The sequence below is a fragment of the Ornithorhynchus anatinus genome, chromosome 17 (assembly GCF_004115215.2).
Source record: "Ornithorhynchus anatinus isolate Pmale09 chromosome 17, mOrnAna1.pri.v4, whole genome shotgun sequence".
In the NCBI taxonomy this organism is placed as follows: domain Eukaryota; kingdom Metazoa; phylum Chordata; class Mammalia; order Monotremata; family Ornithorhynchidae; genus Ornithorhynchus; species Ornithorhynchus anatinus.
Window position 1 is genome coordinate 11817261 of NC_041744.1, and position 14944 is coordinate 11832204.

A 14944-nucleotide genomic window follows, 5' to 3' on the forward strand; every position below is an offset into this window, starting at 1 on the left:
AGGGAGGGCGGGCTGTGATTGGTCGGTTGGGGAGGGGGTTTAGGTTTGAATTCTGCCTTAGGGCGGGAGGGGAAGCCAATGGGGCCTGGCTCCATTCATTCATCCATCCCTCCATCCATCCATCCTTCCATCCTTCCCCCAGCCTCTTAGACCAGTAAGTGCAGGTTGGGAGGGAAGGGGAGGGTCTCTGCCTTGATTTTCTCGAGCTAAATCCTAAATCCTCCGGCCTGGAGCTGCTCCCTCTCATGTTTCAGCTTGGGGGAGGGATGGAGGATGCAGGGTGGGAAGGGAGACCTTTGAGGCCCCATCAGGGGGAGCCCCAATTGTTGCCAACTCTCTCTGTTGCCCAGTTGTCCATTCCAAGCGTTCAGTCCAGTGCTCTGCACACAAGAAGCGCTCAGTAAATAATGTTGGTATTTGTTAAGCGCTTACTATGTGCAGAGCACTATTCTAAGCGCTGGGATAACAATAATAATGTTGGTATTTATTAAGCGCTTACTACGTGCAGAGCACTGTTCTAAGCGCTGGGGTAATGTTGATATTTGTTAAGCGCTTACTACGTGCAAAGCACTGTTCTAAGCGCTGGGGTAATAATAATAAGGTTGGTATTTGTTAAGCGCTTACTACGTGCAGAGCACTGTTCTAAGTGCTGGGGTAATAATAATAATAAGGTTGGTATTTGTTAAGCGCTTACTACGTGCAGAGCACTGTTCTAAGCGCTGGGGTAATAATAAGGTTGGTATTTGTTAAGTGCTTACTATGTGCAGAGCACTGTTCTAAGCGCTGGGGTAATAATAATAATGGCATTTGATAAGCGCTTACTATGTGCCAAACACTGTTCTAAGCTCTGGGGGTAGATATTCATTCAGTAGTATTATTGAGCACTTAATATGTGCAGAACACTGTACTAAGTGCTTGGAGTGTACAATTCGGCAACAGATAGAGACAATCCCTGCCCAGTAAGGGGCTCACAGTCTAAACGTGAGATATAAGGTCATCAGTTTGTCCCACATAGGGCTCCCAGTCTTCATCCCCATTTTATAGATGATGCCCAGAAATGTGAAGTGACTTGCCCAAGGTCACGCAGCTGATAAGCAGAGGAGCTGGAATTAGAACCCATGACCTCTGACTCCCAAACCCAGTCTCTTTCCACTAAGCCATGCTGCTTCTCAACCTCAACATCTCCTGAAATATTTAGCACATTGCTCTGCACATAGTAAGTGCTCAGTAAATATGATAGAAGGAATGAAGGAAATATCCTATAGGATTCCCAAGCTACTTGGACTATGTTGTTCTTTTTTATTAAAAGACAATGTGATCTGAGTGGCTTTCTTATGGAACTTGTTAAGCGACTACTATGTGTCCAGGGACTGTATTAAGCGCTGGGGTAGAGTCATTCATTCAATCATATTTTTTGAGCACTTACTGTGTGCAGAGTACTGTGCTAAGCCCTTGGAAAGTACAATTCGGCAACAGAGACAATCCCTACCCAGGAACGCTTACTATGGGCCTGACGACGTAGTACATAGTAAGCGCTTAACAAATACCATAGAAAGATAGGGGACGTCTCTTTTTGGGGATGTTTCTATTCATTTGGGACTTCTGACAGTGCTCACTACACCGAGGGTATTTAACAGGAATAATAATGTTGGACAACCTTAGATTTGTGGGCTGGGGTGATCACATGCGCGTTTGCGTTACGGCCACAAAGTTGGCTCCGTGCATAGACCCAATCTTGACCAGCTTGGGGGAGGCTATTTCAGATGCAGGAGCGCAATCTCTAGCCTGGGACAAGCCGTTGCAGGTGTAGTTCGTTGGCGTTTTAAGGCACTATGGGGCAGTTGGAAACTCATAAACTCCTTATGACCAGGGAACATGTCCACCAAATCTGAATGATGCTCTCCCAAGCGCTTAGTACAGTGGTCTGGGCCCACTAAGCGCTCAGTAAATACCACAGAGGGATTAGACTGGAACTCCACCGCTGTATGACGTTACTAAGTTTAGCATTTTTTCCCCTTTTAGGACCCTCGGTTTTATTTCGTTGGAGATTATTTTGTTTGCATGTATTGCTGATTGCATAGATACCATGTATAAGGAGGTGATTGTCTGCCACTTGTCTGCTGTGTGACCTTGGACGAGTCACTTCCCTTCTCTGTGCCTCATTTACCTCGTGTTAAATGGGAATTAATCATTTACTGAGCACTTGCTGTGTGCAGAGCACTGTATTAAACGCTTGAGAGAGTACACTATAACAGAGTTGATAGACACATTATCTTGCTCACAGTGAGTTTTCAGTCTAGAAGATTAATAATTATGGTATTTGTTAAGCGTTTACTATGTGCCAGGCACTGTTCTAAGCGCTGGGGTAGGTAATCTGTCTGGACACAGTCCCTGTCGCCATAAGGGCTCACAGTCTTAATCCTCATTTACAGAGGAGGGAACTGAGGCAAGGAGAAGTTAAATGACTTGCCTAAGGTCACACAGCAGACAAGTGGCAGAGCTGGCATTAGAACACAGGTCCTTTTGACTCCTAACCACCCATTTGGGACATGAACTTAGAAGGGTGCTCGGCAAATAGTAAGCGCTTAAAAGACACCATAATTATTATGGACTTTGTCCAACCTGATTAGCTTGGAACTACCCCAGTGCCTGACACAGTATTTGCTGAACAAATACCATTTTTTTTAATTTGTACGATACGTAGAAGACCTTGTGATTTTGCACGCCCCTCCGACAGCTCTGCAAGGTGGGTACGGCCATGCCCCACTCCGATTCAGACCGAGAGTTGCTTTCTAACAGTCATTCTGAAACAAATTTAAATGGGGAGAAAAATGCCCCGACGACTCCAAGTCAGCAGCTGAAAAGAGGAGTGGAGAGCCGCCCTTTTAGAGTTTAAGCCACTCGTGGGCAGGAATTGTATCCCTTTTTTCTGGACAGATGACAGGCTGAGTGTGGGGGTTGAAAGAGGAGGAGGAGGCAAGGAGATAATAGAAATCATACCTGTGGTATTTACATGCTTACTATGTGCCAGGCACTGTACTAACTGCTAGAGCAAATGAGCAAATCAGGTTGGAGACTGTCCCCGTCCCACACGGGGCTCAAAGTCTAAACCCCTGTTTTTCAGATGAGGAAACTGAGACCCAGAGAAGTTAAGTGGCTTGCCCAAGGTCACACAGCGGATGAGTGGCAGAGCCAGGATTAGAACTTGGGTCCTCTGCCTCCTCGGTCCATTCTCTGCCCTCTAGGCTACAAGAACCAAAGGGTTAAACCTTATAAATCTGTGGTTTAGGGTATGTCTGAGTTTTCCGGGGACTTAAAGATGCTGCTTAGAGTCTTTTAAAATAAACTCTTTTTAAACATACCAAATGCCAAACCTTCAAGTTTTGGTTCACTTCCTAGGTATTCGCAAGGTTTTTTACAGTTGGCGTTTAATTTCATGCAGACTCGTCTTCTTCAAGTTGCCCAGATATCAGATAGCGACGGGGAGTGGGGCATCAGAAAGGTTAGGGATTCACCGGGCACAAGCCCCCTCCAACTCCAAGGGTGATTATGAATCGCTTCCTCCGATGTCTCCACAGAAGCGATGGCCAAATACAAACATCGGCGAAGGAGGAAACTGAAAGGCGGAGCCAAAGTGCCATTAAAGAAAAGAAAAGCTATTGCCCCTCAGCCTGTGCCGCCATTTCCTTCTCCTCTTCCTGAGCGGTAAGGCCGAGTGCTGTCCCTCTGACTCCCCGGCCCCGGGGAGGGGCTCCCCTGGAAGGAAGAGACCTCTGTCCAGCTTTGTCCACCACAGGGACTGAAAAGGAGGCAGAGCCATCTTGCCCTTGTAGATTTCATTCCCTGGCTAGACAGAGCTGCCACTGTTTGCAGAGAGGTGTGAAAGTGCTAAGAGTCCCTATTGAGCATTAGCAAATTGCTCCTTTGAAGGAGGTGTTATTGAAGGCCCAACCAGACTGCAAAACTGGGAGAGTGAGTAGGGAGTGAGGAGAACCTCAGCGCCAGGGCCTCCCTGCCCTCCCCGTCAAACCAGAGAGAGCCTGGTGAGGTGGAGTCAGCTTTCCCCTCTCTCCTGTTGCCTGTCTCAGACCTCTACAAATAAAAGTTCACTGTTCTGTGTGGTATCTCCGTTGCCCATCGTCCTCACAGTGGTGCACAGAAAGGATCCGGGAAGAGCAGGGATATGGATCTGCAGAAAATACAGATTCTGAACTGTACAGATACGGATCTGTAGAAAGTAAAGATTTCTGCTTAGAGAACCAGCATGGCCTAGTGGAACAAGCACGGGCCTGGGAGTCAGAAGGTCATGGGTTCTAATCCTGGCTCTGCCACTTCTCTGCTGTGCTCTAACTACTAGCCCGTGCTGCTTCTCTGCACTCTTTGGACAACATGATGGCACATAGCATGTTGCAGCAACATTATGTATCAAATGGGAGCCTCCAGAAAGCAACCATCTCAACGCCCATGGCTGCATTACATGGACCCAGCCAAAGGGATATATCTAACTGGGGAATCTGCTAGCTTTTCCACTGCTACTAAAGACAACTGAATGGAGAAATAGCAGCTAAAAGACATGGCCTAAGATGAAAGCAAACTAGTCAGCAAATTCTGGCTCCAGCAGAGTTATCTGGCATTTACTTCATTTCACCATAGTTTCTTCTCTTATCAAATGGGAAATGGAAAATAAATTCCCAGGCTCTTTAATGGTGACGGAAGAGCAGGTAGGCTCCGGAAACCTTGGGAATTTCCTTTCAGAGCAATCTGGGCGATCGATATTGGGTCGAGAAATTGAAAGGAGCATCCGATTAAGGCACCCTTGAATCCTAGAAACCAGGGATGAGTTTATCCTCCAATAAGTTTCTCAGCCTCTTCTCCTCCAGCTTAAAGATCTGGAGGGTTTTCCCCCAAAAGAAGAGTATTTTTTCCAATAGGCATTTGGTCCCCAGGGCTCAAGCAAGTATCAGGTTTGTGATTTGTTTGTTTTTCTACATAGGGTGAATGACACTCCTCCTGGGGATCTGCCTGCTCGCCCAAACTGGCCACTGCTAGCCTGGCAGTACATTTTTCCCAGCCTCAAGGACACGGTAAAACTCTTCACTAAGAGAATGTGGGCACTGTACCGGTGGTGCTGCTGCAGTGTAACACAGGTTTGTCTTCAGAGGTTCATTCTGGGGCAGTATCTCTCTTCCAGAGAGGGTTGGAGGGGAAGGGGAAAAGGGAGGAAGGGGGGCAGGAGAAATGTGTGTTTGAATTCCCCTAAAGTTACCTCAGACTATTACCAGGAAAAAGATGGATTGAGAGGCTATTTGAGAGAAAATATAGAGCATAAAGCCATTTGTTTGCCTTTAAAGAAAAATCAAATCCATAGTGGTTCACTGCTTTTTTTTTCTTTTTGAACTATAGCATTTGGAAATGGTGAAAAATGCTCTTTTCCCATCACGCATCTACCTTCGGGAGTTGAACCTACTGAAGGAACAATTCAGTAAGCTAGAAAGTGAATTCTGCAAACTCCAGGAAGCTCTAAAGGTCAGTCAAGATCTTGGGGGATGAATGTTTCTAAGTGGGGTGAGGTGGGGAGGGCGGTAACTTGTTGCCTATGGAAGTAAAGATGGAGTTTTTGGTCTGGCGTCAACTCATAATCAAAACCACTGTTAGACCAATAGCCCCTGTTGAATCAGCTGCCCCGTTAAATCGCCTCAGTTTTCTTTCCTCATAAATTACCAAGGTTTAGAAGAACCTGAAGAGAAAGAAGCAGCATTGTGCTCATGGACTTAAGTGCCTCTGATGTACTGTATCGCTACACTCCACATAAGATGCATTTCTCTAAAACCCTGAATGTTCAACTGTGAGAATCAGCCAGCTGAATGGACAGCTTTGTGGGAGGGGAAAAAAAACACCCTGGGTGGCTAGGAGCTGACTGGACGTTAATTCATATGGGAATTCAGTCAGTCTGAATTGGAAGAAATCTGGGTTGGTAACTTGAAAGAAAGGGTGTGTTTGGGGTGCAGAGGAAAAGGAAGCCGAATCTGACACCAAATTTCCCATCGTCCCAACTCTCAGACTTTGGGTCTGGGTCCTCAGAAAGAGTCTAGGGCAAGAGTAAGAAGTTAAAGCTCATCTTTGTAACAGAAAGTGCCAAAACCCACCTCCTCTGGATGTGCTGGAACATGGACTCTTAGCCGTGTCTTGACTAACAGTTGATCGGATTCAGTATTCATTGGCCTGGTGTGAGTATTTAATCATGAATGGTCTGTTTTTATTAGGCCTGTTAAATTGGCGGGATAGTGATTGCTCCTTCAGTCCTCCCCCAAGAGACCTGTAAACCTGCACGTTAGCCAACCAGACCCACAGGTACCTGCGGCAGAATTTTAGATCATTCAGATGCAGGTGAGGTTGGCTGGTGGTCTTCTCCAATGACCGAAAGAGCAACCGTCCCTGGCAAAGTCGAGGGTGGCTATTGGCTGGCACCGTGCCATGGCCTGTCCTGAGGCTGCCCTGCTTCTGCCTTCTTTCTGCCCTTCCTTGAGGGGAGGGCGGCCGGGTAGAGAGGTTGTCCTCCTGCCGAACAGTGCCAGCTGCAGGAAAGACCCACAGTTTAGCCTGACCTGGAGCTGCAGAGTTGCAGGTCAGAATGGGTAAGAAAATACTTTTGGGGCATGCAGATGGGTGGTCTGCAGTTGTAGGAGTAATAGGATGCATTTGGTGCTTACTTTGCGCAGGGCGCTTACTAAGTGCTGGGAAAGAGGACACAGGTGGGAATTGTGTGCTCGGAATATACTGTCCAGGCGAGGGTCTACTATCACTCCTCAGGTAAACCCTCCTCCAAAAAATATATACCCACAACCTGCCTTTTGGTAACAAAGCTAAATGAAAAACCCAGAAGATTGGCTTCTCCCAACATAACCAATAAATAGCATTTTTTTAATGGTATTTTTTTTTAAGTGTTTACTCTGCCAGACACCGTACTAAGCATTGGGTACAAGGTAATCTGCTTGGACGTAGTCCCTGTCCTATATGGAGTCTCACAGTCTCAATCCCCATTTTATAAATGGGGTAACTGAGGTACAGAGAAATGAAATGACTTACCTGAGACACAGCAGACAAGTGGCAGAGCTGGGGTTAGAACCCTGGTCCTTCTGTCTCCTAGGCCCATGCTTTATCCATTAGGCAATGCTGCTTTTCTGAGAGCCACTCAGCAGATCATCGTACTAAGTGCTTGGGAAACCACAGTAGAACTCAAAGATTCCTGCCTTCCGGGATCTTACAATCTAGTGGGAGAGACAGACACGAAAATAAATTACAAATAGGAGGAAGAAAGAAAAAGGTTTATGTGCTGCGTTGGTTCAATAACAAGTTATTTAAGATAGGAACGTAAGTGCCGTGGTGGGGATTGAGAATAATCGACCAATGGTATTTACTGAGCACTTACTGTGTGCAGAGCACTGTAGTAAGCACTTGGGAAAGTACAATATCACAATATAACAGACACATTCCCTGCCCTCAGTGAGCTTATGATCTAGAGGATAATTAAATGCTTACCACAGAAGTTGTGAAGTGGCATTATGGACAAGGTGAATTGGTGGAGGGGGGGATTAGCAGTAAATCAGGGAAGGCCTCCTGGAGGAATTGTGATTTCAGAAGGACTTTGAGGACTGGGAGAGCTGGGGACCATCTGATATGAAGGGGGAGGATGTGAACAAGAGATTGGCAACTGGATAGATGAGATGGTGTCATAGGAATGGGTTAGCCGGAGAGGACATTGGCATGCAAACTGAGGTGTTGCGGGAGAAATGGGAGAGAGCCGATTGAGGACTTTAAAGCCACTGGTCAGGAGCTTCTGCTTATGAGAGTTTTTGAGGATGAGGAAGCCCGACAGGAAAACAACAGCGACTGCTGCCTCTGGACCCCCTTTGAAACATCTTGTGGGACTGCTCTGAAAGTTCCCAACCCCATTTGGAGGAAAAATGGATCCGGGTTAACCTGGAATTCTGTGGCTGAATTCAATCTCTTTTTCTTTCAGACCGGTTCTCCCCAAAGCTGCACTTGCCGAGGTTGTAATAAAGCATGTCACTTGAACGAAAACATTCCTGTCGTTCCTGACTGTGATCCTGCCACCCTTGGAGTACCAAGAGCAATACCTCCGGCAGCACCGCAACCGAAAGCCCTCCTTCCTCCACCTCCTCCTCCGTCCCCTCCTCCTCCTCCTCCACTTCCACCTCTTCCTCCTTCACTTCTCCCTCCTCCACCTCCCCCTCTTCCCCTGCCACCCCATCCTCCAGCACCTCTGCTTCTTAAAAAGGTTGATCGCACTAAAGCACTTCAGGTAGGAAATGCCCAGTTGCTTTTTTTGTGGTCACCTAATCCACTTGGGTTTGAGATTCAGGCTCTTTGGTTGGAGATTTGGCTCCCATAACAGTGTTGAGTAATCTTATGCAAAGATCATGATTATTATTAGTACTAGTAGTAATATTTAAGTGCTTACTATGACCAGGTACAGTACTAAGCACTGGGGTAAGATGTAAACTAATCACGTAGGACAAAATCCATGTCCCACATGGGTCTCACAGTTTTAATCCCCATTTTATAGATGAAGTAACTGAGGCACAGGGAGGCTAAGTAACTTGCCCAAAGTCACACAACAGACAAGCAGCAGATCCAGGATTAGAACCCAGGTCCTTCTGACTCCCAGGCCTGTGCTCTTTCCACTAGGCTATCAGTCCCCTTCCCTGCTGGCATTCGGGCCTTAAAATATAGAAATTGAGACACCCACAGCACTATACACTGGAAGCGTTTTAAATTCAGATTTGTCTCAAACTTAATCCAGCAAGATACCCAGGAAAACAACAGCAGGCAAAGGCTAAAGAGAAAGAAGCAGGAAAGACAATAAGCTTTGTGGGCAAGTATGGTTTTGAGGCATACAACTCCTTACCAAAGACTTCATCCACCGGTGAAGAAAAGGTGGAAAAAGCCCCCAGAGACTACAGCAAATGAAAAGATCTGTCTGCTTGTCCCCTTGACTATTAAGAGTCAAGCAGGGTTGTAATCAGAGAGCTATCAGATGGGAGGAGATCAACCAATCAGTACTGTGTGCAAAGCACTGGATGAGGCACTTAGGAGAGTATAATATCAGAGTTGGTAGACACGTTCCCTGCCCACAAAGAGTTTGCAGTCTAGAGAGGGAGGCAGACGTTAATATGAATGAATACATTATGGATATGGATGTAAGTGCTGTGGGACTGAAGGAGAGTTGAATACAGGGTGCAAATCCAAGTAGCAAATCCTGCCTTTTTTAAAGGGGTGCAGGGTCGCACCCTGCACAGGAGGGCATTTTTTGGCTGGAAGAGATTCTGTAGGGTCAGAACATGGTATATTCTGTTGCTGTGGGACGCAACATTGTTAATTAGTCGCTTTTTTGAGCCCTGGAATCAATCCCTACCTTGCCAGCTAACTGACTTCTTTGGGCACGGAATCAACTGAAGACAGTTTTTCCCAAGTTCAGTGGAATTTGAAAAGGGTCGTGTGAAAAACAGAGCTTCTGCTTTTTCATCTGTTCCAGTGAAATGTATAATCATTGCTTTTTATTGAGCACCTCCTGAACGCTAAGCACTGGGGGAAAGTGCATCAGAAGCAAATTGTATGTTCCCTGTCCATGAGGAATGTATAGCGTAATGGAGGATCTTTCAATTCAGAGTGGCCAGAAGTTGGATATGGAATTTCCACTTGTGTTTGCAAGCATTTGCTGAAGACCCATTTCTCCTTGTGATTTCAGGGTGCACCTTTGAAAAAGAATGGGCCCATGCATATAACCGTTAAAGATCTACTCAATGTAAAATTAAAGAAGACACAGAGTTCTATTGAAACGGACAAGGTAAAAATAACCGTATAGGCCAAAACGGTATCATTCTTAATTCTCTTAATAAGGCCGAACTATATTAAAAATAGTCCCTGCCTATATGCTTCAGTAGTTCAAGACTGGTAAAAAGGCATTCAGGAACGGAGGATTTTGTGACTTCATTTACTCATTTGGATCTCTCTCTTTTTTTTTTTAAATGGTATCGGTTACTGCTTACTGTGTGTCAGGTGCTGTACTAAGTGCTGGGGTAGACACAAGCTAATCGGGTTGGAATCAGTCCCCGTCCCACATGGGTCTCACAGTCTTAATTCCCATTTTACAGATGAGGGCACCGAGGCCCAAAGAAGCGAAGTGACTTGCCCAGGGTCACACAGCAGGCAAATGGCAGAGCCAGAATTAGAACCCAGGTCTTCCTGGCTCCCAGGCCCGTGCTCTATCCTGCAAAAAACTGTACTAAGCACTTGGGAAAAGAGGATATACAAAATTAGCAGACGTTACCTGCTCATAAGGAGTTTACAGCCTGAGAGGGTGGGCCAGGATTTGAGGGGAAAGATAGGGGAGAGAAGGACCAGAGTTCTAATCCCAGTTCCGCCACTTGCCTGCTGTGTGACCTTGGGCAAGTAGATTCACTTCTCTATGCCTCAGTTACCTTATGTATAAAATGGGGATTGAGACTGTGAGCGCTTTGTGGGACAGGGACTGTGTTCAATCTGATTAGCTCAAATCTATCCCAGCTCTTAGTACGGTGCTTGGCACAGAGTAAGCGCTTAACGAACCCCACAGTGATTTCTTATTACTATCATTATTATTAAGGAAAGAGATTCCCTCACCCACACCCCCCCTCACACTCACCCTGACCCATATCCACACTCTCTTCCTTCAGGCATTTGCAGCCTCAAGAGAGATTTGCAATGGAAACTGTCCATGCCTGCCCCCGACCTACCTCTGCCAACAGATCGATCTCTTGCCCTGGATTGGAGGTGCCGCGGATGCCGGGGGCCACTCTCCTGATTTCTCATCCAGGGTCATTATATACAACGCAGCCCCACCAGAATCTCAGAGAGTGGCCCCCTGCTTACAAGCAGCAATACAACAATACCTCATCGGTCCCTCTGGACCGTAAGCTTTTTGTGGGCAGGGGATGCGTCTGTTTTATTGTTCTCCTGGACTCTCCTAAGCACTTAGTACAGTGCTCTGCACAGAGTAAGTGCTCAAGAAATATGATTGACTAGCTCAGTAGGGAGCTGGAACGATCAATCAAGCCATGGTATTTATTGAGTGCTTGCCAGTGTCCTGAGCGCTTTGGAGAGCCCAGTGTAGTTGGCAGGCATGATCCCTGCTCTCAAGGAGAATCCCATCTACTAGATGTGAACTGCAGGTAGAAAGCGGCAGAGGGGGAGACTTTCTGGGTGTGTCTTTCCTTCCTGCGACCCTTCTTCCATGACTAGCTGTCCTGTGCGGCTGAAACCGTAGGCCTCTTGTTTGCCACTGCAGCTGTGAATTAAGTATGTAATAAAGGTGTGATGAGCTGTTTAAAATGCCAAATATGGTAACGGTTCCTCTTTCCATCTTAAAGCTCTCCTCACCACGGAAAGAGCGAAACCCCCTGGTTACGGTCTCTGATCTGCAAAGCATTGCCCTGAAATCCAACGCCAAACGCCTGCCACTGCACGTCACAAACGTTTTAATGTAAGGAAAATTTCAACTTTTACACTTCCCTCCCTTTAAAGATAAAGAAGAAGAGTCATGCGTCCTGGCTAGTTGTTCATAAACGGGAATTTTAGTTTAGAAACGTGACTCGATTTTTTTGATCTGTCCAAGTGCTAACCACTACTTCATTTTATCAGCACACCCAGCAGAAGCCAGTTAGATCTGCGGAAGCATCTTAGGAAAGTCAATGTAGAGAGGTAATTATCATTGTCCGTGTGTATGTCGTTTTTGTGTTGTTTTATGTGTCTGTCCACAACCAAGTCAGACTCCCCTTTATTGTTAGATTGTACCCGCCTTGGAGGACTGGGACCTGAATTTTCATGCTGTGTAATTTTTCCTCAGGACTTGTGGTGTAGGGCTTTGCAAAGTGTGGAGGTTTAAAAGAATGCTGTTGTTTCTATCAAATGATTTTTCTAATCTCTCCAGGCTATTTAATCCATTTGTCAAACTGTGAAAGACCCAGCCCCTCCTGTTTTTTAACCCTTTTGCAGGAGCCCTGGAGGAACTCCTTTGGTTAACAAGGAGAACATGGAGACTGGGACCGGGCTAACTCCCTTAATGACCCAAGCCTTGAGGCGCAAATTTCAGGCAAGTCTTTAGAAATGTCAATTTACCCATCCTCCTCCCCTTTCTTTTGAAACCAGTGAACAGTTTCAAGGTATTCACAATTTGGGCCTACTTGTAGACCGGTAAAGGAGGAGTTTTAAACTAGGTGCCTTGACCGCTGAACCCTTCGTATGAGAAGCAGCGTGGCTCAGTGGAAAGACCATGGGCTTTGGAGTCAGGGCTCATGAGTTCGAATCCCAGCTCTGCCACTTGTCGGCTGTGTGACTGTGGGCAAGTCACTTAACTTCTCTGTGCCTCAGTTTCCTCATCTGTAAAATGGGGATTAAGACTGTGAGCCCCATGTGGGACAACCTGATTCCCCTATGTCTACCCCAGCGCTTAGAACAGTGCTCGGCATATAGTAAGCGCTTAACAAATACCAACATTATTATTATTATTATGCTTGACGAGTAGTAAGTGCTTAACATACCATAATTATTATTATTCCTTTACCTGTAATATATTTTGAGAAGCAGCATGGCTTCGTGGAAAGAACCCGGGTTTGGGAGTCAGAGGACAAGGTTCTAATCTCAGGTCCACCCTTTGTCTCCTGTGTGGCCTTGGATAAATCGCTTCACTTCTCTGTGCCTCAGTTCCCTCATCTGTAAAATGGGGATTAAGACTGGGAGCCCCACGTGGGACAACCTGATTACCCTGTACCTATCCCAGGACTTAGAACAGTGCTTGGCACATAGTAAGTGCTTAATCAATACCATTATTATTATTATTAATGTCTGTCTTTTCCCCTTTTTGAAGGCAGGGATTATATCTCCCTCTCCTAAAATGTTCTTCCACTGCTCTGCACTGCACTCAATAAATACCATTGATTGATTAATCTGTGACTAGTTTTTGTTTTCACAGCTTGCTCACCCGAAGAGCCCATCCTAAACTCCATCTACAGGAGGCTTTGACAAGTGAAACTGATATTTTGGTGCCAGCTGAGAGGCAACTCAGCTTCATTTTAAATCATATGTTTTACACGCACATTCATATTCTACTTGGATCCATAGGTGGATTTTTTCCATTCACATTCTGTTTATACACCTCTTTCATGCATAAAACTCCTGGAAAAAACATCCCATCCAGTTCACTTTCTTCACGTCGATGACCCCGAAGGTGTTTGGTGAGAGAAATGTTTCTGTCCCCGAGGTCATCCCGCTCCGTACTGCCGTTACTGCTCATTAAATGCTCACCTGACTCTCACCAGTCTATGCCAGAAAAGACTGTTGGCTGAATCCCTACTAATCAGAAAATAAGGAATCACCCAAATGTTGACAGAGGGTTCTTTTGAAGTGGAGTGAGTATTTAGAGGTCAAAAGTAAAGTTTACAGTAATCGTAACCTCTAGTTATGTTATCTGTTGGTTTAAATAGAACTTTAGATAGGAGGAATAAATACTGTTGGCTTCCAAACAGAAACCTTTGATAGAAAGGTTTCTATCAAATAAGGATTTTCTTTTGGAGGAAAAAGGCTTTAGAAATCTAAATAAGCAATATATGCACAAGCTGCTATCCCCACTGCTCCAGCATTAAAATGCATTGTACCCGTGCTTCCCGTAGATTTAGCTCACCTCTTTTAAAAAATTTCTATTGCAATTTGTTCTATATTTTCCCTATTTTTTAACTCTGTGTAAATCCTTGTTTGTTTTTTTAAAACCACCCTGTACTGTTTACTGCCAAGACCTGGTCCTGGGATACCTTGACAACCAGTTCACACAAATAGCTCTGAGACAACCTGGCTATGTTTCAAAATAAAGGGTTTTTTATTTAAAAGTTTGAACGCTGATGTTTCTTCTGTGTGTGTGCGTCAGATGTGATTTTTAACCAGAATTCTCTGTTTTATAAGAATAGGTGGTGGTGGTGGTGGGGTTTTTTTTCTTTCTAGCTAGTAAAGCGAAGTCTGATAGTCACAATATCCAATATTCCAATATAGTGTACTTAGGAGAGTACACTATAAGAATAAGGAGACCCATTCCCTGTCTCCAGAGAGCTGAAATTTTCATTCATTCAATTCATTCAATAGTATTTATTGAGCGCTTACTATGTGCAGAGCACTGTACTAAGCGCTTGGAATGAACAAGTCGGCAATAGATACAGTCCCTGCCATTTGACGGGCTTCAGTCTAATTGGGGGAGACAGACAAGAACAATGGCAATAAATAGAGTCAAGACATTTTGTCTACTCTGTGCAGCGCACTGTACTAAGCGCTTGGGAGAGCACACTATAAGAATAAGGAGACCCATTCCCTGCTTCCAGAGACCTTGCAGTGTTAGTCTACTCTGTGCAGAACACCGTACTAAGCGCTTGGGAGAGTATAATATAACATATTCCTGGCCCACATGAGCTTCCAGTCTGGAGGGAATTAGGACTACTAAAAAGAATAGCTTCTGAGCCACCAGGGGAAGTAAGTCAGGGGAGGAGCTAGGTAGAAGGTGCCTTGACTCTTATTCGACTAGTTCATTCATTCATTCAATAGTACATCAATAGTATATTCAGTAGAGAAGCAGCGTAGCTCAGTGGAAAGAACCCGGGCTTGGGAGTCAGAGGTCATGGGTTCGAATCACGCCTCTGCCGCTTGGCAGCTGTGTGACTGTAAGCAAGTCACTTAACTTCTCCGTGCCTCAGTTCCCTCATCTGTAAAATGGGGATGAAGACTGTGAGCCCCACGTGGGACAACCTGATTACCCTGTGTCTACCCCAGCGCTTAGAACAGTGCTCTGCACATAGTAAGTGCTTAACAAATATCAACATTATTATTATCATTCTTCTCTGTGCCT

At 45.5% G+C, this 14944-nt stretch overlaps 1 protein-coding gene across 1 annotated transcript; it reads left to right on the plus strand.

Moving 5' to 3' along the window:
* Positions 1-68: 68 nt before the first annotated feature.
* PRR11 (proline rich 11) lies at positions 69-13944 on the plus strand. Its single transcript, XM_001509420.5, has 10 exons — positions 69-154; positions 3579-3705; positions 4994-5147; positions 5404-5526; positions 8021-8323; positions 9770-9868; positions 11430-11542; positions 11701-11760; positions 12055-12151; positions 13031-13944. The coding sequence occupies exons 2-10, from the start codon at positions 3584-3586 to the stop codon at positions 13055-13057; spliced, it is 1098 nt and encodes a 365-aa protein (XP_001509470.3). The 5' UTR covers positions 69-154; positions 3579-3583; the 3' UTR covers positions 13058-13944.
* Positions 13945-14944: the final 1000 nt, after the last annotated feature.